Here is a 25,328-nt window from a genome sequence, read left to right as displayed (position 1 = left end):
ACGAATGCCACGCATTCACACAGTTGTGTTTTGTGTAAATACTGAACAAAGCAACAACTTATTTTACTACCAATGTGTGCCACAGTGGCATTCAACAGTTTGGGCTCCCCTGGTCAATTTCTGTTACTTTGAGTAGTTAAGTGAGTAGAAGATGAAATGGTTTAAAAGTTCATTTCAACATTTTAAAATTAGTGTATCATTTTTGTCTTGTACAGTTTAAAGTGAAAAAAGTAGTGCCATGCAAAAGCCTGTGAACCCCAAGAGATTTTTGCTGTCTGTCACGCATTCCACGGACTTCACTTCCCAGCAGCCCTTGGGAGATCACGTGACTGCTCAGTCACAACCGGAATCCGACACAGACTCCATTTCCCAGGAGTCCCAGGGAACACACATGACCAAGGACTCAATCCACCTATCAGCATTCACGATCACCTGAGTACTAACTTACAACACCTGTGGTAGATAGCATTTAAGCCTGGGCTTAGTATTTTAGGGTTGCAAGGCATTATATCCTGGTGACTGAGTGTGCCTTCTTGTGTGCCTTCTTGTGTGCCTTCTTGTGTGCCTTCTTGTGTGCCTTCTTGTGTGCCTTCTTGTGTGCCTTCTTGTGTGCCTTCTTGTGTGCCTTCTTGTGTGCCTTCTTGTGTATTTTGACCATTGCCTTGCCTTCACATTTTCTGAGTTTTTGCCTTGCCCTTTTTGTACTGTTGCCTGTCTGGATTGTTGCGTGTTTTGACTCTTTGGACTGTTTTGTGACTACGATTTTGGGTTTTCCTCTAGTTAGTATTAAATCTACCATTTATCTAGATCTGCACTTGTCTGAACTCTGTTCCAACGTAACACTGTTAAATAACTTTTACTCAAGTCTTACACATGAATTAACTTGTTTTGGCTGTGGCCTGTGAACAATCATTCCTAGGAAAGGCCAGGTGATGCCAATGTCAAAACTTTGCAGTGGTGGACAGTAACTAAGTAAATGTAATTCGTTATTGTACTTAAGTAGTTTTTTCGTGTATCTGTACTGAAGTTTTTCCATTCTGGGTGACTTTTTACTTTCACTCCACTACATTTCAGAGTCTTTCAGTTTCTGTGTGTATAAAAACGTAACATGTCAAAACGAAAGAACCACAAGGCCAGAGCACCAATCAGGGCACAGCGGTCACTTTGTTCTGAGCTTGTTTTGACCTGTTGGTCATACCAACCCAGTGCAGCACACGGTTCAACGTCAGCACAGCAGCGTAAAAATTTGGGAGCACATACGTCTATAAATGATGAACTAACCTAACTTTGTGTAAATAGAGCACAATATAGAAATATGTCCACATATGCAGTCGTGACTGGCAGGCTTCTTTTTTTCTGAATTCATACAAACACTTTCATTTTATAGTAAATTAGTTTGGGTTAGTTTATGTTTATGAACAGAGACCTACAGATCAACACAGTAAAGGAAAACTTATTTGTGATTCTGAGTTTAAAGCCAGTTTTTATTCAACTTGTAACTAATTTACAAAGTAATCTTTAACTGAAACTTTGCTTGTTAGTAAAAAGTGATTTCAGAGCCACTCGGTTCTCCCTGATGGAAACTGTTTACCTTCAGTGTTTTCTGCTTATGATCATTTTAATAGACGTCAGCGTCACTAATTAATGACGTTCTATTAAAAGACTGGTTTACCAAGAGAGACGCTGGAGGATTTTCACCTGAAATGAATTCATGAAGCGAGTCTTGTTGCCAGTGGCATGGGAAACATTTTATTGATATACGGAAGAATGGATTCAATTAAATACCAGCAAGTTCTGCAGATAAAAAGAGAATGGCTTCTGCAATAGTATAATGATCCTAAACACCTCAAAATCCACAACTGACTACTAATCATAATTGAAAATCTGTAGATAGACCTCAAAAGAGCAGTGCATGCAAGACAAGGCAAAGGAGAATGGGCAAAAATCCCCTTAACAAGAACAAAAATACTTTTAGCTGACTTCACAAAGCATTTACAAGCTGTGATATTTACTAAGTACTGACCATATAGGGTGCCCAAACTCGTCCTCTGACCCATTTCCTTTTTTTTTTTTTTAAATCTTGCCTAAAATCTAATGTTATGTTTCAATATCAGATCATCTTTCCCTCACTTACCTATTCACAGTGACAGAAATTTTGACCAAGGGTGCCCAAACTGTTGAATGCCATTGTGGTATATTCTGGAAGTAAACTACATATCATTGGTCTGTGGGAGGAAACCCACACAGACATGGGGAGAACATGCAAACTCTAATTTGTTGCTTTGTTCCATATTTGCATAATACACAACTGATGTGTAACATTGTCACTGCAAGGTTATTTCAATGTCATATACTTCTCTGATTTTTCTTATTTTCTCCTACACCCGTAACCTGACACAAAATGTTACTCAGCATGTTCAAAGTTGTGCAGATAACTTCATATCTGATTGGCAGGATTAAAAAAAAAATCTACTCTCATTTCTTCTAATGAAAGCCCTTCTTTCTTATTTCAAAAATGCAAGCTAGTGTGACAAATATGTAGTTCCTTGACAGCTACAAACAAATTTCCTCCCCCCACCAACACACACAGTGCAGGCTAACCATGAAACTGTAAGAACATTAAATTAAAAAGCTGCACCACTGGTATTGTGACATTCCACCCCAGTCCAATGCCAATACTTCCTTCTTCCCTGTGCCATGCCCCCAAGCACATTCACTATAAATTCACAGTCCATAACACCGGCACTGTTCGCAGTCTTCTTAAGGACTTCAGCATCTATAAGTGCAGGTACGTACTTTCATGAAAAGAATTTATGCCAGCAGCTGTGATCTAAGTACAACACTGATATAGTTAAAATTATTCATGTTAATTACTGAAAATAATCAGTTTCAGCTAAAATACTGCAAACTCAGCTTAGATGTATATTGCACTTTATTGCCTTGTATTAGAATAGCTTTATTATATTACCTTTCATCCTTAAAAATTCAAATTATGTAAATAAAACAGCAGAACAAAACAAATTAAACAGAATATGGCAAAAAATGTAAATAAGTAGATTATATGTAGCAATATACAAAATCAAGGAGCAAGAAGAAACTAAAAAAGTTATATAAATATGTTTTCCATATTCATGTTGTGAATATAGTAGGTAGGTAGCGGGTGACTGATGAAGAATAATGACACCTTACTAATGTTTGAAATGTTTAACAGTAAGTAAATCCTATGTTTTCTTAAATTGAACATAAAGATTTTACATTCTTTGCTCTGAAGTAAAAGTGGTCTAAATGACTTCTGCTTCAAACCTTGAAAGCAGCAGAGAAGTACCTGGGGTTACATATTAAATGGCATAAATCTCCAAACTGGTTTCACAAAAAACTTTTAGTAAACCTTTTATCTAAAACTGATGGGCAGAAAAAGGTATAAGGGTTCTTGGAGACATCAGTGGCAACAATTCTCTGAGATCTTTTGAGGAACTGGTTGCACATTATGGGAAAGCCAAGCATTCATTATTCTTTTACATCAAATTAGATCCACATTGAATGATCACTTCATGACTTGATGTCAAATGAGGTTCACCTATCAAAAAGTTGTAAATTGTAACTCTATAGAGTAGTTTATATAAAGAGCAGCTGCTCAGCTTGAATCAAGCCAGATTTTGGTGATAAAGAAAAAACATTATTTTTGCTCACATTTGAGATCAAAACACTTACTAATCAAAGTTTCTTAAAATTTCTTCTTACAATTGGTCTCTGGACAGTGTTTTACCATTGAATTTATTAGTTGATTTTACATTATGACAGTTAAAAGAGAATGGGCCACATAATTGTCATTACACCAGACTCCCAACCAACCATTCATTGCTAAAAGCCTGCTCTGCTGGAAAGTTTCACTTCATGTTCTGTAAAAGTATCTGACAGGATGATTCAGATTTCTCTGTTTTTACTGTCCAGCAGTGTGAGCAAGTGATCCTTCACTCAACTTGCATAATTTGAGTAAGTATGTCACTATAAGAATACAAAATGCAACTTTCTTTTGTTGTAGAACTACTAGACAGTAGCAGTGATTAAACAGTGACTGAAAAGAAAATTACAATATAATTTCTCACATTTACTCTTTTCACATTGGATTTTTTTCAGAGATGGACACCAGTAGAACTTGTGAAAGGTATTTTTTTTTGCCATTTTTAAAATGATTCTTCAGCCAGAGAATTTTAGAGATTGTAATTACATACAGTGTATGTTTTGTTACATAATATTAGTATGCCATGCCTCATAAACTTGGATCAATCTCATTAATTAATCTGTCCCTTAATTCTTCAAACATACATAATCACGTTCTGAATATCACCTCTAATTTGTAACCAAGGAAAGTCAAACTAGTGATTTGATTTCTGAAGGTTTTAATACATGTGATTTATTTTATTAAGATCTTAGTATCAGTATATAGCAACCAGTATTTGGAAGATATGAAGACAGACAACTTGGTGAAAGTAAATTAAACATTTATTAGCACACAATATTTTATGTAAGACACAAATATCATAGAATAGAAACAATCAATTGTGTATTTACAATGAATATAAGATAAGCACACATGAGCAAGGGAAAGCTAGAGAGTGCCTACGTGTGCATGAGCGAGAGAACTACAGAGTGCCTACATGTGCATGAGCGAGAGAACTACAGAGTGCCTACATGTGCATGAGCGAGAGAGCTAGAGAGTGCCTCCGTGTGCATGAGCGAGAGAGCTAGAGAGTGCCTACGTGTGCATGAGCGAGAGAGCTAGAGAGTGCCTACGTGTGCATGAGCGAGAGAGCTAGAGAGTGCCTACGTGTGCATGAGCGAGAGAGCTAGAGAGTGCCTACGTGTGCATGAGCGAGAGAGCTAGAGAGTGCCTACGTGTGCATGAGCGAGAGAGCTAGAGAGTGCCTACGTGTGCATGAGCGAGAGAGCTAGAGAGTGCCTACGTGTGCATGAGTGAGAGAGCTAGAGAGTGCCTACGTGTGCATGAGTGAGAGAGCTAGAGTGCCTACGTGTGCATGAGCGAGAGAGCTAGAGAGTGCCTACGTGTGCATGAGCGAGAGAGCTAGAGAGTGCCTACGTGTGCATGAGTGAGAGAGCTAGAGAGTGCCTACGTGTGCATGAGTGAGAGAGCTAGAGAGTGCCTACGTGTGCATGAGTGAGAGAGCTAGAGAGTGCCTACGTGTGCATGAGCGAGAGAGCTAGAGAGTGCCTACATGTGCATGAGCGAGAGAGCTAGACAGTGCCTACGTGTGCATGACTGAGAGAGCTAGAGAGTGCCTACGTGTGCATGAGCGAGAGAGCTAGAGAGTGCCTAAGTGTGCATGAGTGAGAGAGCTAGAGAGTGCCTAAGTGTGCATGAGAGAGAGAGCTAGAGTGCCTACGTGTGCATGAGCGAGAGAGCTAGAGAGTGCCTACGTGTGCTTGAGCGAGAGAGCTAGAGTGTCTTCGTGTGCATGAGCGAGAGAGCTAGAGAGTGCCTACATGTGCATGAGCGAGAGAACTACAGAGTGCCTAGATGTGCATGAGTGAGAGAGCTAGAGAGTGCCTCCGTGTGCATGAGTGAGAGAGCTAGAGAGTGCCTCCGTGTGCATGAGCGAGAGAGCTAGAGAGTGCCTACGTGTGCATGAGCGAGAGAGCTAGAGAGTGCCTACATGTGCATGAGTGAGAGAGCTAGAGAGTGCCTATGTGTGCATGAGCGAGAGAGCTAGAGAGTGCCTACATGTGCATGAGCGAGAGAGCTAGAAAGTGTCTACGTGTGCATGAGCGAGAGAGCTAGAGAGTGCCTACGTGTGCATGAGCGAGAGAGCTAGAGAGTGCCTACGTGTGCGTGAGCGAGAGAGCTAGAGAGTGCCTACGTGTGCATGAGTGAGAGAGCTAGAGAGTGCCTATGTGTGCATGAGCGAGAGAGCTAGAGAGTGCCTACATGTGCCTGAGTGAGAGACCTAGAGAGTGCCTACGTGTGCATGAGTGAGAGACCTAGAGAGTGCCTACGTGTGCATGAGTGAGAGAGCTAGAGAGTGCCTACGTGTGCATGAGCGAGAGAGCTAGAGTGTCTTCGTGTGCATGAGCGAGAGAGCTAGAGAGTGCCTACGTGTGCATGAGCGAGAGAGCTAGAGAGTGCCTACGTGTGCATGAGCGAGAGAGCTAGAGTGTCTTCGTGTGCATGAGCGAGAGAGCTAGAGAGTGCCTACGTGTGCATGAGCGAGAGAGCTAGAGAGTGCCTACGTGTGTATGAGCGAGAGAGCTAGAGTGCCTACGTGTGCATGAGCGAGAGAGCTAGAAAGTGCCTACGTGTGCATGAGTGAGAGAGCTAGAGTGTCTTCGTGTGCATAAGCGAGAGAGCTAGAGAGTGCCTACGTGTGCATGAGCGAGAGAGCTAGAGTGCCTACGTGTGCATGAGCGAGAGAGCTAGAGAGTGCCTACGTGTGCGTGAGCGAGAGAGCTAGAGAGTGTCTATGTGTGCGTGAGCGAGAGAGCTAGAGTGCCTATGTGTGCATGAGCGAGAGAGCTAGAAAGTGCCTACGTGTGCATGAGCGAGAGAGCTAGAGTGTCTTCGTGTGCATGAGCGTGAGAGCTAGAGTGCCTACGTGTGCATGAGCGAGAGAGCTAGAGAGTGCCTACGTGTGCATGAGCGAGAGAGCTAGAAAGTGCCTACGTGTGCATGAGCGAGAGAGCTAGAAAGTGCCTACGTGTGCATGAGCGAGAGAGCTAGAGAGTGCCTACATGTGCATGAGTGAGAGAGCTAGAGAGTGCCTATGTGTGCATGAGCGAGAGAGCTAGAGAGTGTCTATGTGTGCGTGAGCGCGAGAACTAGAGATTGCATATGTGTGCATGAGCGAGAGAGCTAGAGAGTGCCTACATGTGCATGAGTGAGAGAGCTAGAGAGTGCCTATGTGTGCATGAGTGAGAGAGCTAGAGAGTGCCTATGTGTGCATGAGCGAGAGAGCTAGAGTGCCTATGTGTGCATGAGCGAGAGAGCTAGAGTGTCTTCGTGTGCATGAGCGAGAGAGCTAGAGTGCCTACGTGTGCATGAGCGAGAGAGCTAGAGTGCCTACGTGTGCATGAGCGAGAGAGCTAGAGAGTGCCTACGTGTGCATGAGCGAGAGAGCTAGAGTGTCTTCGTGTGCATGAGCGAGAGAGCTAGAGAGTGCCTACGTGTGCATGAGCGAGAGAGCTAGAGAGTGCCTACGTGTGTATGAGCGAGAGAGCTAGAGTGCCTACGTGTGCATGAGCGAGAGAGCTAGAAAGTGCCTACGTGTGCATGAGTGAGAGAGCTAGAGTGTCTTCGTGTGCATGAGCGAGAGAGCTAGAGAGTGCCTACGTGTGCATGAGCGAGAGAGCTAGAGTGCCTACGTGTGCATGAGCGAGAGAGCTAGAGAGTGCCTACGTGTGCGTGAGCGAGAGAGCTAGAGAGTGTCTATGTGTGCATGAGCGAGAGAGCTAGAGTGCCTATGTGTGCATGAGCGAGAGAGCTAGAGTGTCTTCGTGTGCATGAGCGTGAGAGCTAGAGTGCCTACGTGTGCATGAGCGAGAGAGCTAGAGTGTCTTCGTGTGCATGAGCGTGAGAGCTAGAGTGCCTACGTGTGCATGAGCGAGAGAGCTAGAGAGTGCCTACGTGTGCATGAGCGAGAGAGCTAGAAAGTGCCTACGTGTGCATGAGCGAGAGAGCTAGAAAGTGCCTACGTGTGCATGAGCGAGAGAGCTAGAGAGTGCCTACGTGTGCATGAGCGATAGAGCTAGAGAGTGTCTACGTGTGCATGAGCGAGAGAGCTAGAGTGCCTACGTGTGCATGAGCGAGAGAGCTAGAGAGTGCCTACGTGTGCATGAGTGAGAGAGCTAGAGAGTGTCTACGTGTGCATGAGCGAGAGAGCTAGAGTGCCTACGTGTGCATGGGCGAGAGAGCTTGAGAGTGCCTACGTGTGCGTCAGCGAGAGAGCTAGAGAGTGCCTACGTGTGCATGAGCGAGTGAGTTAGAGTGCCTACGTGTGCATGAGCGAGAGAGCTAGAGAGTGCACATTTGATCATGTGATTATGTAAGAGAAGACGGAGTGTTACTAACTTCGTTCTCTGAACAGAGATAAAAAAAAGTCCCATTTTCAAACGTAGTACGCAGGCAGCTTGACTGTTCAGTAATGAGAACAGGTGACCCTTTGTTCTAGTCCTGCAGGTGCATGAGCGCGAGAGCTAGAGAGTGCCTACGTGTGCATGAGCGAGAGAGCTAGAGTGCCTACGTGTGCATGGGCGAGAGAGCTAGAGAGTGCCTACGTGTGCGTGAGCGAGAGAGCTAGAGAGTGCCTACGTGTGCATGGGCGAGAGAGCTAGAGAGTGCCTACATGTGCGTGAGCGAGAGAGCTAGAGAGTGCATACGTGTGCATGAGCGACAGAGCTAGAGAGTGCCTATGTGTGCATGAGCGAGAGAGCAAGAAAGTGTCTACATGTGCATGAGCGAGAGAGCTAGAGAGTGCCTACGTGTGCGTGAGCGAGAGAGCTCGAGAATGCCTACGTGTGTGTGAGCGAGAGAGCTAGAGAGTGCCTATGTGTGCGTGTGCGAGAGAGCTAGAGAGTGCCTACGTGTGCGTGAGCGAGAGAGCTAGAGAGTGCCTACGTGTGCGTGAGCGAGAGAGCTAGAGAGTGTCTATGTGTGCATGAGTGAGAGAGCTAGAGAGTGCCTATGTGTGCATGAGCGAGAGAGCTAGAAAGTGTCTACGTGTGCATGAGCGAGAGAGCTAGAGAGTGCCTACGTGTGCGTGAGCGAGAGAGCTAGAGAGTGCCTACGTGTGCATGAGTGAGAGAGCTAGAGTGCCTACATGTGCTTTAGCGCGAGAACTAGAGATTGCCTATGTGTGCATGAGCGAGAGAGCTAGAGAGTGCCTACGTGTGCATGAGCGAGAGAGCTAGACAGTGTCTACGTGTGCATGAGCGAGAGAGTTAGAGTGCCTACGTGTGCATGAGCGAGAGAGCTAGAGAGTGCACATTTGATCATGTGATTATGTAAGAGAAGACGGAGTGTTACTAACTTCGTTCTCTGAACAGAGATAAAAAAAAGTCCCATTTTCAAACGTAGTACGCAGGCAGCTTGACTGTTCAGTAATGAGAACAGGTGACCCTTTGTTCTAGTCCTGCAGGTGCATGAGCGCGAGAGCTAGAGAGTGCCTACGTGTGCATGAGCGTGAGAGCTAGAGTGCCTACGTGTGCATGAGCGAGAGAGCTAGAGTGTCTTCGTGTGCATGAGCGTGAGAGCTAGAGTGCCTACGTGTGCATGAGCGAGAGAGCTAGAGAGTGCCTACGTGTGCATGAGCGAGAGAGCTAGAAAGTGCCTACGTGTGCATGAGCGAGAGAGCTAGAAAGTGCCTACGTGTGCATGAGCGAGAGAGCAAGAAAGTGTCTACATGTGCATGAGCGAGAGAGCTAGAGAGTGCTCTGAACAGAGATAAAAAAAAGTCCCATTTTCAAACATAGTACGCAGGCAGCTTGACTGTTCAGTAATGAGAACAGGTGACCCTTTGTTCTAGTCCTGCAGGTGCATGAGCGCGAGAGCTAGAGAGTGCCTACGTGTGCATGAGCGAGAGAGCTAGAGTGCCTACGTGTGCATGGGCGAGAGAGCTAGAGAGTGCCTACGTGTGCGTGAGCGAGAGAGCTAGAGAGTGCCTATGTGTGCATGGGCGAGAGAGCTAGAGAGTGCCTACATGTGCGTGAGCGAGAGAGCTAGAGAGTGCATACGTGTGCATGAGCGAGAGAGCTAGAGAGTGCCTATGTGTGCATGAGCGAGAGAGCAAGAAAGTGTCTACATGTGCATGAGCGAGAGAGCTAGAGAGTGCCTACGTGTGCGTGAGCGAGAGAGCTCGAGAATGCCTACGTGTGTGTGAGCGAGAGAGCTAGAGATTGCCTATGTGTGCATGAGCGAGAGAGCTAGAGAGTGCCTACGTGTGCATGAGCGAGAGAGCTAGACAGTGTCTACGTGTGCATGAGCGAGAGAGTTAGAGTGCCTACGTGTGCATGAGCGAGAGAGCAAGAGAGTGCACATTTGATCATGTGATTATGTAAGAGAAGACGGAGTGTTACTAACTTCGTTCTCTGAACAGAGATAAAAAAAGTCCCATTTTCAAACGTAGTACGCAGGCAGCTTCACTGTTCAGTAATGAGAACAGCTGACCCTTTGTTCTAGTCCTGCATGTGCATGAGCGCGAGAGCTAGAGAGTGCCTACGTGTGCATGAGCGAGAGAGCTAGAGTGCCTACGTGTGCATGGGCGAGAGAGCTAGAGAGTGCCTACGTGTGCATGAGCGAGAGAGCTAGAGAGTGCCTACGTGTGCAGGAGCGAGAGAGCTAGAGAGTGCCTACGTGTGCGTGAGCGAGAGAGCTAGATTGCCTACATGTGCATTAGCGCGAGAACTAGAGATTGCCTATGTGTGCATGAGCGAGAGAGCTAGAGAGTGCCTATGTGTGCATGAGTGAGTTAGCTACAGAGTGTCTATGTGTGCATGAGCGAGAGAGTTAGAGTGCCTACGTGTGCATGAGCGAGAGAGCTAGAGAGTTCACATTTGATCATGTGATTATGTAAGAGAAGACGGAGTGTTACTAACTTCGTTCTCTGAACAAAAAAGTCCCATTTTCAAACGTAGTACGCAGGCAGCTTCACTGTTCAATAATTAGAACAGCTGACCCTTTGTTCTAGTCCTGCATGTGCATGAGCGCGAGAGCTAGAGAGTGCCTACGTGTGCATGAGCGAGAGAGCTAGAGTGCCTACGTGTGCATGGGCGAGAGAGCTAGAGAGTGCCTACATGTGCGTGAGTGAGAGAGCTAGAGAGTGCCTATGTGTGCATGAGTGATAGAGCTAGAGTGTCTTCGTGTGCATGAGCGAGAGAGCTAGAGAGTGCATACGTGTGCATGAGCGAGAGAGCTAGAGTGCCTACGTGTGCATGAGCGAGAGAGCTAGAGAGTGCCTACGTGTACATGAGCGAGAGAGCTAGAGTGTCTTCGTGTGCATGAGCGTGAGAGCTAGAGTGCCTACGTGTGCATGAGCGAGAGAGCTAGAGAGTGCCTACGTGTGCATGAGCGAGAGAGCTAGAAAGTGCCTACGTGTGCATGAGCGAGAGAGCTAGAGAGTGCCTACGTGTGCATGAGCGATAGAGCTAGAGAGTGTCTATGTGTGCATGAGCGAGAGAGCTAGAGAGTGCCTACGTGTGCATGAGCGATAGAGCTAGAGAGTGTCTACGTGTGCATGAGCGAGAGAGCTAGAGTGCCTACGTGTGCATGAGCGAGAGAGCTAGAGAGTGCCTACGTGTGCATGAGCGAGAGAGCTAGAGAGTGTCTACGTGTGCATGAGCGAGAGAGCTAGAGTGCCTAGTGTGCATTGGCGAGAGAGCTTGAGAGTGCCTACGTGTGCGTGAGCGAGAGAGCTAGAGAGTGCCTACGTGTGCATGAGCGAGAGAGTTAGAGTGCCTACGTGTGCATGAGCGAGAGAGCTAGAGAGTGCACATTTGATCATGTGATTATGTAAGAGAAGACGGAGTGTTACTAACTTCGTTCTCTGAACAGAGATAAAAAAAAGTCCCATTTTCAAACGTAGTACGCAGGCAGCTTCACTGTTCAGTAATGAGAACAGCTGACCCTTTGTTCTAGTCCTGCATGTGCATGAGCGCGAGAGCTAGAGTGTCTTCGTGTGCATGAGCGTGAGAGCTAGAGTGCCTACGTGTGCATGAGCGAGAGAGCTAGAGAGTGCCTACGTGTGCATGAGCGAGAGAGCTAGAAAGTGCCTACGTGTGCATGAGCGAGAGAGCTAGAGAGTGCCTACGTGTGCATGAGCGATAGAGCTAGAGAGTGTCTATGTGTGCATGAGCGAGAGAGCTAGAGAGTGCCTACATGTGCATGGGCGAGAGAGCTAGAGAGTGCCTACATGTGCGTGAGCGAGAGAGCTAGAGAGTTCGTATGTGTGCGTGTGCGAGAGAGCTAGAGACTGCCTACGTGTGCGTGAGCGAGAGAGCTAGAGAGTGCCTACGTGTGCGTGAGCGAGAGAGCTAGAGAGTGTCTATGTGTGCATGAGTGAGAGAGCTAGAGAGTGCCTATGTGTGCATGAGCGAGAGAGCTAGAAAGTGCCTACGTGTGCATGAGCGAGAGAGCTAGAGAGTGCCTACGTGTGCGTGAGCGAGAGAGCTAGAGAGTGCCTACGTGTGCATGAGTGAGAGAGCTAGAGTGCCTACATGTGCTTTAGCGCGAGAACTAGAGATTGCCTATGTGTGCATGAGCGAGAGAGCTAGAGAGTGCCTATGTGTGCATGAGTGAGAGAGCTAGAGTGTGCCTACGTGTGCATGAGCGAGAGAGCTAGAAAGTGCCTACGTGTGCATGAGTGAGAGAGCTAGAGAGTGCCTATGTGTGCATGAGTGAGAGAGCTAGAGTGTGCCTACGTGTGCATGAGCGAGAGAGCTAGAGAGTGCCTATGTGTGCATGAGCGAGAGAGCTAGAGAGTGCCTACGTGTGCATGAGCGAGAGAGCTAGAGTGCCTACGTGTGCGTGAGCGAGAGAGCTAGAGAGTGCCTGCTTGTGCATGAGCGCGAGAGCTAGAGTGTGCCTACGTGTGCATGGGCGAGAGAGCTAGAGAGTGCCTATGTGTGCGTGAGCGAGAGAGCTAGAGACTGCCTGCGTGTGCATGAGCGCGAGAGCTAGAGAGTGCCTACGTGTGCATGAGCGAGAGAGGTAGAGAGTGCCTATGTATGAATGGGCAAGAGAGCTATAGAGTGCCTGTGTGCATGAGCGAGAGAGATAGAGAGTGCGTACATGTGCATGAGTGAGAGAGCTAGAGTGCCTACGTGTGCTTTAGCGCGAGAACTAGAGATTGCCTATGTGTGCATGAGCGAGAGAGCTAGAGAGTGCCTATGTGTGCATGAGTGAGAGACCTAGAGTGTGCCTACGTGTGCATGAGCGAGAGAGCTAGAGAGTGCCTATGTGTGCATGAGCGAGAGAGCTAGAGAGTGCCTACGTGTGCATGAGCGAGAGAGCTAGAGTGCCTACGTGTGCGTGAGCGAGAGAGCTAGAGAGTGCCTGCTTGTGCATGAGCGCGAGAGCTAGAGTGTGCCTACGTGTGCATGGGCGAGAGAGCTAGAGAGTGCCTATGTGTGCGTGAGCGAGAGAGCTAGAGACTGCCTGCATGTGCATGAGCGCGAGAGCTAGAGAGTGCCTACGTGTGCATGAGCGAGAGAGCTAGAGAGTGCCTATGTATGAATGGGCGAGAGAGCTAGAGAGTGCCTGTGTGCATGAGCGAGAGAGATAGAGAGTGCCTACATGTGCATGAGTGAGAGAGCTAGAGAGTGCCTATGTGTGCATGAGTGAGAGAGCAAGAGAGTGCCTATGTGTGCATGAGCGAGAGAGCTAGAGAGTGCCTATGTGTGCATGAGCGAGAGAGCTAGAGAGTGCCTATGTGTGCATGAGCGAGAGAGCTAGAGAGTGCCTACATGTGCATGAGTGAGAGAGCTAGAGAGTGCCTATGTGTGCATGAGTGAGAGAGCTAGAGAGTGCCTATGTGTGCATGAGCGAGAGAGCTAGAGAGGGCCTACGTGTGCATGAGCGAGAGAGCTAGAGAGTGCCTATGTGTGCATGAGTGAGAGAGCTAGAGAGTGCCTATGTGTGCATGAGTGAGAGAGCTAGAGAGTGCCTATGTGTGCATGAGTGATAGAGCTAGAGTGTCTTTGTGTGCATGAGCGAGAGAGCTAGAGAGTGCCTACGTGTGCGTGAGCGAGAGAGCTAGAGAGTGCCTACGTGTGCGTGAGCGAGAGAGCTAGAGAGTGTCTATGTGTGCATGAGTGAGAGAGCTAGAGAGTGCCTATTTGTGCATGAGCGAGAGAGCTAGAGAGTGCCTATGTGTGCATGAGCGAGAGAGCTAGAGAGTGCCTATGTGTGCATGAGCGAGAGAGCTAGAGAGTGCCTATGTGTGCATGAGCGAGAGAGCTAGAGAGTGCCTACATGTGCATGAGTGAGAGAGCTAGAGAGTGCCTATGTGTGCATGAGTGAGAGAGCTAGAGAGTGCCTATGTGTGCATGAGTGATAGAGCTAGAGTGTCTTCGTGTGCATGAGCGAGAGAGCTAGAGAGTGCATACGTGTGCATGAGCGAGAGAGCTAGAGTGCCTACGTGTGCATGAGCGAGAGAGCTAGAGAGTGCCTACTTGTGCATGAGCGAGAGAGCTAGAGTGTCTTCGTGTGCATGAGCGTGAGAGCTAGAGTGCCTACGTGTGCATGAGCGAGAGAGCTAGAGAGTGCCTACGTGTGCATGAGCGAGAGATCTAGAAAGTGCCTACGTGTGCATGAGCGAGAGAGCTAGAGAGTGTCTACGTGTGCATGAGCGAGAGAGCTAGAGTGCCTACGTGTGCATGATCGAGAGAGCTAGAGAGTGCCTACGTGTGCATGAGCGAGAGAGCTAGAGAGTGTCTACGTGTGCATGAGCGAGAGAGCTAGAGTGCCTACGTGTGCATGGGCGAGAGAGCTTGAGAGTGCCTACGTGTGCGTGAGCGAGAGAGCTAGAGAGTGCCTACGTGTGCATGAGCGAGGGAGTTAGAGTGCCTACGTGTGCATGAGCGAGAGAGCTAGAGAGTGCACATTTGATCATGTGATTATGTAAGAGAAGACGGAGTGTTACTAACTTCGTTCTCTGAACAGAGATAAAAAAAAGTCCCATTTTCAAACGTAGTACGTAGGAAGCTTCACTGTTCAGTAATGAGAACAGCTGACCCTTTGTTCTAGTCCTGCATGTGCATGAGCGCGAGAGCTAGAGAGTGCCTACGTGTGCATGAGCGAGAGAGCTAGAGTGCCTACGTGTGCATGGGCGTGAGAGACCTAGAGTGTGCCTACGTGTGCATGAGCGAGAGAGCTAGAGAGTGCCTATGTGTGCATGAGCGAGAGAGCTAGAGAGTGCCTACGTGTGCATGAGCGAGAGAGCTAGAGTGCCTACGTGTGCGTGAGCGAGAGAGCTAGAGAGTGCCTGCTTGTGCATGAGCGCGAGAGCTAGAGTGTGCATACGTGTGCATGGGCGAGAGAGCTAGAGAGTGCCTATGTGTGCGTGAGCGAGAGAGCTAGAGACTGCCTGCATGTGCATGAGCGCGAGAGCTAGAGAGTGCCTACGTGTGCATGAGCGAGAGAGCTAGAGAGTGCCTATGTATGAATGGGCGAGAGAGCTAGAGAGTGCCTGTGTGCATGAGCGAGAGAGATAGAGAGTGCCTACATGTGCATGAGTGAGAGAGCTAGAGAGTGCCTATGTGTGCATGAGTGAGAGAGCAAGAGAGTGCCTATGTGTGCATGAGCGAGAGAGCTAGAGAGTGCCTATGTGTGCATGAGCGAGAGAGCTAGAGAGTGCCTATGTGTGCATGAGTGAGAGAGCTAGAGAGTGCCTATGTGTGCATGAGCGAGAGAGCTAGAGAGGGCCTACGTGTGCATGAGCGAGAGAGCTAGAGAGTGCCTATGTGTGCATGAGTGAGAGAGCTAGAGAGTGCCTATGTGTGCATGAGTGAGAGAGCTAGAGAGTGCCTATGTGTGCATGAGTGATAGAGCTAGAGTGTCTTTGTGTGCATGAGCGAGAGAGCTAGAGAGTGCCTACGTGTGCGTGAGCGAGAGAGCTAGAGAGTGCCTACGTGTGCATGAGTGAGAGAGCTAGAGAGTGCCTACTTGTGCATGAGCGAGAGAGCTAGAGAGTGCCTATGTGTGCATGAGCGAGAGAGCTAGAGAGTGCCTATGTGTGCATGAGCGAGAGAGCTAGAGAGTGCCTATGTGTGCATGAGCGAGAGAGCTAGAGAGTGCCTACATGTGCATGAGTGAGAGAGCTAGAGAGTGCCTATGTGTGCATGAGTGAGAGAGCTAGAGAGTGCCTATGTGTGCATGAGTGATAGAGCTAGAGTGTCTTCGTGTGCATGAGCGAGAGAGCTAGAGAGTGCATACGTGTGCATGAGCGAGAGAGCTAGAGTGCCTACGTGTGCATGAGCGAGAGAGCTAGAGAGTGCCTACTTGTGCATGAGCGAGAGAGCTAGAGTGTCTTCGTGTGCATGAGCGTGAGAGCTAGAGTGCCTACGTGTGCATGAGCGAGAGAGCTAGAGAGTGCCTACGTGTGCATGAGCGAGAGATCTAGAAAGTGCCTACGTGTGCATGAGCGAGAGAGCTAGAGAGTGTCTACGTGTGCATGAGCGAGAGAGCTAGAGTGCCTACGTGTGCATGATCGAGAGAGCTAGAGAGTGCCTACGTGTGCATGAGCGAGAGAGCTAGAGAGTGTCTACGTGTGCATGAGCGAGAGAGCTAGAGTGCCTACGTGTGCATGGGCGAGAGAGCTTGAGAGTGCCTACGTGTGCGTGAGCGAGAGAGCTAGAGAGTGCCTACGTGTGCATGAGCGAGGGAGTTAGAGTGCCTACGTGTGCATGAGCGAGAGAGCTAGAGAGTGCACATTTGATCATGTGATTATGTAAGAGAAGACGGAGTGTTACTAACTTCGTTCTCTGAGCAGAGATAAAAAAAGTCCCATTTTCAAACGTAGTACGCAGGAAGCTTCACTGTTCAGTAATGAGAACAGCTGACCCTTTGTTCTAGTCCTGCATGTGCATGAGCGCGAGAGCTAGAGAGTGCCTACGTGTGCATGAGCGAGAGAGCTAGAGTGCCTACGTGTGCATGGGCGAGAGAGCTAGAGAGTGCCTACGTGTGCGTGAGCGAGAGAGCTAGAGAGTGCCTACGTGTGCATGGGCGAGAGAGATAGAGAGTGCCTACATGTGCGTGAGCGAGAGAGCTAGAGACTGCCTGCATGTGCATGAGCGCGAGAGCTAGAGAGTGCCTACGTGTGCATGAGCGAGAGAGCTAGAGAGTGCCTATGTATGAATGGGCGAGAGAGCTAGAGAGTGCCTGTGTGCATGAGCGAGAGAGATAGAGAGTGCCTACATGTGCATGAGTGAGAGAGCTAGAGAGTGCCTATGTGTGCATGAGTGAGAGAGCTAGAGAGTGCCTATGTGTGCATGAGCGAGAGAGCTAGAGAGTGCCTATGTGTGCATGAGCGAGAGAGCTAGAGAGTGCCTATGTGTGCATGAGCGAGAGAGCTAGAGAGTGCCTACATGTGCATGAGTGAGAGAGCTAGAGAGTGCCTATGTGTGCATGAGTGATAGAGCTAGAGTGTCTTCGTGTGCATGAGCGAGAGAGCTAGAGAGTGCATACGTGTGCATGAGCGAGAGAGCTAGAGTGCCTACGTGTGCATGAGCGAGAGAGCTAGAGAGTGCCTACGTGTGCATGAGCGAGAGAGCTAGAGTGTCTTCGTGTGCATGAGCGTGAGAGCTAGAGTGCCTACGTGTGCATGAGCGAGAGAGCTAGAGAGTGCCTACGTGTGCATGAGCGAGAGAGCTAGAAAGTGCCTACGTGTGCATGAGCGAGAGAGCTAGAGAGTGCCTACGTGTGCATGAGCGATAGAGCTAGAGAGTGTCTATGTGTGCATGAGCGAGAGAGCTAGAGTGTGCCTACGTGTGCATGAGCGATAGAGCTAGAGTGTCTACGTGTGCATGAGCGAGAGAGCTAGAGTGCCTACGTGTGCATGAGCGAGAGAGCTAGAGAGTGCCTACGTGTGCATGAGCGAGAGAGCTAGAGAGTGTCTACGTGTGCATGAGCGAGAGAGCTAGAGTGCCTACGTGTGCATGGGCGAGAGAGCTTGAGAGTGCCTCCGTGTGCTAGAGAGCTAGAGAGTGCCTACGTGTGCATGAGCGAGAGAGTTAGAGTGCCTACGTGTGCATGAGCGAGAGAGCAAGAGAGTGCCTATGTGTGCATGAGCGAGAGAGCTAGAGAGTGCCTATGTGTGCATGAGCGAGAGAGCTAGAGAGTGCCTATGTGTGCATGAGCGAGAGAGCTAGAGAGTGCCTACATGTGCATGAGTGAGAGAGCTAGAGAGTGCCTATGTGTGCATGAGTGAGAGAGCTAGAGAGTGCCTATATGTGCATGAGCGAGAGAGCTAGAGAGGGCCTACGTGTGCATGAGCGAGAGAGCTAGAGAGTGCCTATGTGTGCATGAGTGAGAGAGCTAGAGAGTGCCTATGTGTGCATGAGTGAGAGAGCTAGAGAGTGCCTATGTGTGCATGAGTGATAGAGCTAGAGTGTCTTTGTGTGAATGAGCGAGAGAGCTAGAGAGTGCCTACGTGTGCGTGAGCGAGAGAGCTAGAGAGTGCCTACGTGTGCGTGAGCGAGAGAGCTAGAGAGTGTCTATGTGTGCATGAGTGAGAGAGCTAGAGAGTGCCTATTTGTGCATGAGCGAGAGAGCTAGAGACTGCCTATGTGTGCATGAGCGAGAGAGCTAGAGAGTGCCTATGTGTGCATGAGCGAGAGAGCTAGAGAGTGCCTATGTGTGCATGAGCGAGAGAGCTAGAGAGTGCCTACATGTGCATGAGTGAGAGAGCTAGAGAGTGCCTATGTGTGCATGAGTGAGAGAGCTAGAGAGTGCCTATGTGTGCATGAGTGATAGAGCTAGAGTGTCTTCGTGTGCATGAGCGAGAGAGCTAGAGAGTGCATACGTGTGCATGAGCGAGAGAGCTAGAGTGCCTACGTGTGCATGAGCGAGAGAGCTAGAGAGTGCCTACTTGTGCATGAGCGAGAGAGCTAGAGTGTCTTCGTGTGCATGAGCGTGAGAGCTAGAGTGCCTACGTGTGCATGGGCGAGAGAGCTAGAGAGTGCCTACGTGTGCATGAGCGAGAGAGCTAGAGAGTGTCTACGTGTGCTTTAGCGTGAGAACTAGAGATTGCCTATGTGTGCATGAGTGAGAGAGCTAGAGAGTGCCTATGTGTGCATGAGCGATAGAGCTAGAGTGTCTTCGTGTGCATGAGCGAGAGAGCTAGAGAGTGCCTACGTGTGCATGAGCGAGAGAGCTAGAGTGCCTACGTGTGCATGAGCGAGAGAGCTAGAGAGTGCCTATGTGTGCATGAGCGAGAGAGCTAGAGAGTGCCTACGTGTGCATGAGCGAGAGAGCTAGAGAGTGCCTATGTGTGCATGAGTGAGAGAGCAAGAGAGTGCCTATGTGTGCATGAGCGAGAGAGCTAGAGAGTGCCTATGTGTGCATGAGCGAGAGAGCTAGAGAGTGCCTACGTGTGCATGAGCGAGAGAGCTAGAGAGTGCCTACGTGTGCATGAGTGAGAGAGCTAGAGAGTGCCTATGTGTGCATGAGCGAGAGAGCTAGAGAGTGCCTATGTGTGCATGAGCGAGAGAGCTAGAGAGGGCCTATGTGTGCATGAGCGAGAGAGCTAGAGAGTGCCTATGTGTGCATGAGTGAGAGAGCTAGAGAGTGCCTATGTGTGCATGAGTGATAGAGCTAGAGTGTCTTCGTGTGCATGAGCGAGAGAGCTAGAGAGTGCATACGTGTGCATGAGCGAGAGAGCTAGAGTGCCTACGTGTGCATGAGCGAGAGAGCTAGAGAGTGCCTACGTGTGCATGAGCGAGAGAGCTAGAGTGTCTTCGTGTGCATGAGCGTGAGAGCTAGAGTGCCTACGTGTGCATGAGCGAGAGAGCTAGAGAGTGCCTACGTGTGCATGAGCGAGAGAGCTAGAAAGTGCCTACGTGTGCATGAGCGAGAGAGCTAGAGAGTGCCTACGTGTGCATGAGCGATAGAGCTAGAGAGTGTCTATGTGTGCATGAGCGAGAGAGCTAGAGTGTGCCTACGTGTGCATGAGCGATAGAGCTAGAGTGTCTACGTGTGCATGAGCGAGAGAGCTAGAGTGCCTACGTGTGCATGAGCGAGAGAGCTAGAGAGTGCCTACGTGTGCATGAGCGAGAGAGCTAGAGAGTGTCTATGTGTGCATGAGCGAGAGAGCTAGAGTGCCTACGTGTGCATGGGCGAGAGAGCTTGAGAGTGCCTACGTGTGCGAGAGAGCTAGAGAGTGCCTACGTGTGCATGAGCGAGAGAGTTAGAGTGCCTACGTGTGCATGAGCGAGAGAGCTAGAGAGTGCACATTTGATCAGGTGATTATGTAAGAGAAGACGGAGTGTTACTAACTTCGTTCTCTGAACAGAGATAAAAAAAAGTCCCATTTTCAAACGTAGTACGCAGGCAGCTTCACTGTTCAGTAATGAGAACAGCTGATCCTTTGTTCTAGTCCTGCATGTGCATGAGCGCGAGAGCTAGAGAGTGCCTACGTGTGCATGAGCGAGAGAGCTAGAGTGTGCCTACGTGTGCATGAGCGATAGAGCTAGAGTGTCTACGTGTGCATGAGCGAGAGAGCTAGAGTGCCTACGTGTGCATGAGCGAGAGAGCTAGAGAGTGCCTACGTGTGCATGAGCGAGAGAGCTAGAGAGTGTCTACGTGTGCATGAGCGAGAGAGCTAGAGTGCCTACGTGTGCATGGGCGAGAGAGCTTGAGAGTGCCTACGTGTGCGAGAGAGCTAGAGAGTGCCTACGTGTGCATGAGCGAGAGAGTTAGAGTGCCTACGTGTGCATGAGCGAGAGAGCTAGAGAGTGCACATTTGATCAGGTGATTATGTAAGAGAAGACGGAGTGTTACTAACTTCGTTCTCTGAACAGAGATAAAAAAAAGTCCCATTTTCAAACGTAGTACGCAGGCAGCTTCACTGTTCAGTAATGAGAACAGCTGATCCTTTGTTCTAGTCCTGCATGTGCATGAGCGCGAGAGCTAGAGAGTGCCTACGTGTGCATGAGCGAGAGAGCTAGAGAGTGCCTACGTGTGCGTGAGCGAGAGAGCTAGAGAGTGCCTACGTGTGCATGGGCGAGAGAGCTAGAGAGTGCCTACGTGTGCGTGAGCGAGAGAGCTAGAGAGTGCCTACGTGTGCGTGAGCGAGAGAGCTAGAGAGTGCCTACGTGTGCGTGAGCGAGAGAGCTAGAGAGTGCCTATGTGTGCGTGAGCGAGAGAGCTAGAGAGTGCCTACGTGTGCGTGAGCGAGAGAGCTAGAGAGTGCCTACGTGTGTGTGAGCGAGAGAGCTAGAGAGTGTCTATGTGTGCATGAGCGAGAGAGCTAGAGAGTGCCTATGTGTGCATGACCGAGAGAGCTAGAAAGTGCCTACGTGTGCATGAGCGAGAGAGCTAGAGAGTGCCTACGTGTGCGTGAGCGAGAGAGCTAGAGAGTGCCTACGTGTGCGTGAGTGAGAGAGCTAGAGTGCCTACATGTGCTTTAGCGCGAGAACTAGAGATTGCCTATGTGTGCATGAGCGAGAGAGCTAGAGAGTGCCTGCGTGTGCATGAGCGAGAGAGCTAGAGTGTGCCTACGTGTGCATGAGCGAGAGAGCTAGAGAGTGCCTACGTGTGCATGAGCGAGAGAGCTAGAGAGTGCCTACGTGTGCATGAGCGATAGAGCTAGAGTGTCTTCATGTGCATGAGCGAGAGAGCTAGAGAGTGCATACGTGTGCATGAGCGAGAGAGCTAGAGTGCCTACGTGTGCATGAGCGAGAGAGCTAGAGAGTGCCTACGTGTGCATGAGCGAGAGAGCTAGAGAGTGTCTACGTGTGCATGAGCGAGAGAGCTAGAGTGCCTACGTGTGCATGGGCGAGAGAGCTAGAGAGTGCCTATGTGTGCATGAGCGAGAGAGCTAGAGAGTGTCTATGTGTGCTTTAGCGCGAGAACTAGAGATTGCCTATGTGTGCATGAGCGAGAGAGTTAGAGAGTGCCTATGTGTGCATGAGTGAGAGAGCTAGAGAGTGCCTATGTGTGCATGAGTGAGAGAGCTAGAGAGTGCCTATGTGTGCATGAGTGATAGAGATACAGTGTCTTCGTGTGCATGAGCGAGAGAGCTAGAGAGTGCATACGTGTGCATGAGCGAGAGAGCTAGAGAGTGCCTACGTGTGCATGAGCGAGAGAGCTAGAGAGTGCCTACGTGTGCATGAGCGAGAGAGCTAGAGAGTGTCTACGTGTGCTTTAGCGCGAGAACTAGAGATTGCCTACGTGTGCATGAGCGAGAGAGCTAGAGAGTGCCTACGTGTGTGCATGAGCGAGAGAGCTAGAGTGTGCCTATGTGTGCATGAGCGAGAGAGCTAGAGAGTGCCTATGTGTGCATGAGCGAGAGAGCTAGAGAGTGCCTACGTGTGCATGAGTGATAGAGCTAGAGTGTCTTCGTGTGCATGAGCGAGAGAGCTAGAGAGTGCATACGTGTGCATGAGCGAGAGAGCTAGAGTGTCTACGTGTGCATGAGCGAGAGAGCTAGAGAGTGCCTACGTGTGCATGAGCGAGAGAGCTAGAGTGTCTTCGTGTGCATGAGCGTGAGAGCTAGAGTGCCTACGTGTGCATGAGCGAGAGAGCTAGAGAGTGCCTACGTGTGCATGAGCGAGAGAGCTAGAAAGTGCCTACGTGTGCATGAGCGAGAGAGCTAGAGAGTGTCTACGTGTGCATGAGCGAGAGAGCTAGAGTGCCTAGTGTGCATGGGCGAGAGAGCTTGAGAGTGCCTACGTGTGCGAGAGAGCTAGAGAGTGCCTACGTGTGCATGAGCGAGAGAGCTAGAGAGTGTCTACGTGTGCATGAGCGAGAGAGCTAGAGTGCCTACGTGTGCATGGGCGAGAGAGCTAGAGAGTGCCTACGTGTGCATGAGCGAGAGAGCTAGAGAGTGTCTATGTGTGCTTTAGCGCGAGAACTAGAGATTGCCTATGTGTGCATGAGCGAGAGAGTTAGAGAGTGCCTATGTGTGCATGAGTGAGAGAGCTAGAGAGTGCCTATGTGTGCATGAGTGAGAGAGCTAGAGAGTGCCTATGTGTGCATGAGTGATAGAGCTAGAGAGTGCCTACGTGTGCGTGAGCGAGAGAGCTAGAGAGTGCCTACGTGTGCGTGAGCGAGAGAGCTAGAGAGTGTCTATGTGTGCATGAGCGAGAGAGCTAGAGAGTGCCTATGTGTGCATGACCGAGAGAGCTAGAAAGTGCCTACGTGTGCATGAGCGAGAGAGCTAGAGAGTGCCTACGTGTGCGTGAGCGAGAGAGCTAGAGAGTGCCTACGTGTGCATGAGCGAGAGAGCTAGAGAGTGCCTGCGTGTGCGTGAGCGATAGAGCTAGAGAGTGTCTACGTGTGCATGAGCGAGAGAGCTAGAGAGTGCCTACGTGTGCGTGAGCGAGAGAGCTAGAGAGTGCCTACGTGTGCATGAGCGAGAGAGCTAGAGAGTGTCTACGTGTGCATGAGCGAGAGAGCTAGAGTGCCTACGTGTGCATGGGCGAGAGAGCTTGAGAGTGCCTACGTGTGCGTGAGCGAGAGAGCTAGAGAGTGCCTACGTGTGCATGAGCGAGAGAGTTAGAGTGCCTACGTGTGCATGAGCGAGAGAGCTAGAGAGTGCACATTTGATCAGGTGATTATGTAAGAGAAGACGGAGTGTTACTAACTTCGTTCTCTGAACAGAGATAAAAAAAAGTCCCATTTTCAAACGTAGTACGCAGGCAGCTTCACTGTTCAGTAATGAGAACAGCTGATCCTTTGTTCTAGTCCTGCATGTGCATGAGCGCGAGAGCTAGAGAGTGCCTACGTGTGCATGAGCGAGAGAGCTAGAGAGTGCCTACGTGTGCGTGAGCGAGAGAGCTAGAGAGTGCCTACGTGTGCATGGGCGAGAGAGCTAGAGAGTGCCTACGTGTGCGTGAGCGAGAGAGCTAGAGAGTGCCTACGTGTGCGTGAGCGAGAGAGCTAGAGAGTGCCTACGTGTGTGTGAGCGAGAGAGCTAGAGAGTGCCTATGTGTGCGTGAGCGAGAGAGCTAGAGAGTGCCTACGTGTGCGTGAGCGAGAGAGCTAGAGAGTGCCTACGTGTGCGTGAGCGAGAGAGCTAGAGAGTGTCTATGTGTGCATGAGCGAGAGAGCTAGAGAGTGCCTATGTGTGCATGACTGAGAGAGCTAGAAAGTGCCTACGTGTGCATGAGCGAGAGAGCTAGAGAGTGCCTACGTGTGCGTGAGCGAGAGAGCTAGAGAGTGCCTACGTGTGCGTGAGTGAGAGAGCTAGAGTGCCTACGTGTGCTTTAGCGCGAGAACTAGAGATTGCCTATGTGTGCATGAGCGAGAGAGCTAGAGAGTGCCTGTGTGTGCATGAGTGAGAGAGCTAGAGTGTGCCTATGTGTGCATGAGTGAGAGAGCTAGAGAGTGCCTATGTGTGCATGAGTGAGAGAGCTAGAGAGTGCCTATGTGTGCATGAGTGATAGAGCTAGAGTGTCTTCGTGTGCATGAGCGAGAGAGCTAGAGAGTGCATACGTGTGCATGAGCGAGAGAGCTAGAGTGCCTACGTGTGCATGAGCGAGAGAGCTAGAGAGTGCCTACGTGTGCGTGAGCGAGAGAGCTAGAGAGTGTCTACGTGTGCATGAGCGAGAGAGCTAGAGTGCCTACGTGTGCATGGGCGAGAGAGCTAGAGAGTGCCTACGTGTGCATGAGCGAGAGAGCTAGAGAGTGTCTATGTGTGCTTTAGCGCGAGAACTAGAGATTGCCTATGTGTGCATGAGCGAGAGAGTTAGAGAGTGCCTATGTGTGCATGAGTGAGAGAGCTAGAGAGTGCCTATGTGTGCATGAGTGAGAGAGCTAGAGAGTGCCTATGTGTGCATGAGTGATAGAGCTAGAGTGTCTTCGTGTGCATGAGCGACAGAGCTAGAGAGTGCATACGTGTGCATGAGCGAGAGAGCTAGAGTGCCTACGTGTGCATGAGCGAGAGAGCTAGAGAGTGCCTATGTGTGCATGAGCGAGAGAGCTAGAGAGTGCCTACGTGTGCATGAGCGAGAGAGCTAGAGAGTGTCTACGTGTGCTTTAGCGCGAGAACTAGAGATTGCCTATGTGTGCATGAGCGAGAGAGCTAGAGAGTGCCTATGTGTGTATGAGTGAGAGAGCTAGAGTGTGCCTATGTGTGCATGAGTGAGAGAGCTAGAGAGTGCCTATTTGTGCATGAGTGAGAGAGCTAGAGAGTGCCTATGTGTGCATGAGTGATAGAGCTAGAGTGTCTTCGTGTGCATGAGCGAGAGAGCTAGAGAGTGCATACGTGTGCATGAGCGAGAGAGCTAGAGTGTCTACGTGTGCATGAGCGAGAGAGCTAGAGAGTGCCTACGTGTGCATGAGCGAGAGAGCTAGAGTGTCTTCGTGTGCATGAGCGTGAGAGCTAGAGTGCCTACGTGTGCATGAGCGAGAGAGCTAGAGAGTGCCTACGTGTGCATGAGCGAGAGAGCTAGAAAGTGCCTACGTGTGCATGAGCGAGAGAGCTAGAGAGTGCCTACATGTGCATGAGCGATAGAGCTAGAGAGTGTCTACGTGTTCATGAGCGAGAGAGCTAGAGTGCCTACGTGTGCATGAGCGAGAGAGCTAGAGAGTGCCTACGTGTGCATGAGCGAGAGAGCTAGAGTGCCTACGTGTGCATGGGCGAGAGAGCTTGAGAGTGCCTACG

The 25,328-nt window shown here is 49.7% G+C and overlaps 1 protein-coding gene across 3 annotated transcripts in view; it reads left to right on the top strand.

Annotated features, from left to right (window-relative positions):
- The first annotated feature begins 2,721 nt into the window (after nt 1-2,721).
- LOC108443837 (cytosolic phospholipase A2 gamma-like) overlaps nt 2,722-25,328 on the top strand; it is a 51,608-nt gene continuing 29,001 nt past the window's right edge. For 2 of the 3 annotated variants that reach the window (XR_001859182.2, XM_017724705.2), the window contains exons 1-3: nt 2,730-2,788; nt 3,952-3,993; nt 4,138-4,165. Coding sequence is in view for 2 of the 3 variants with exons in the window: in XM_017724705.2 (XP_017580194.1) it covers nt 4,140-4,165 (26 nt within the window). In the remaining variant the exon portion in view is untranslated. Of the gene's footprint in view, nt 2,789-3,951; nt 3,994-4,137; nt 4,166-25,328 lie in introns of all 3 variants that reach the window. The other variant, XM_017724706.2, reaches the window with a different exon arrangement.

The sequence above is a fragment of the Pygocentrus nattereri genome, chromosome 1, assembly GCF_015220715.1.
Source record: "Pygocentrus nattereri isolate fPygNat1 chromosome 1, fPygNat1.pri, whole genome shotgun sequence".
Taxonomy (NCBI): Eukaryota; Metazoa; Chordata; class Actinopteri; order Characiformes; family Serrasalmidae; genus Pygocentrus; species Pygocentrus nattereri.
The sequence above is the reverse complement of the archived record's forward strand: the minus strand, read 5'-3'. Positions and strand labels throughout refer to the sequence as shown.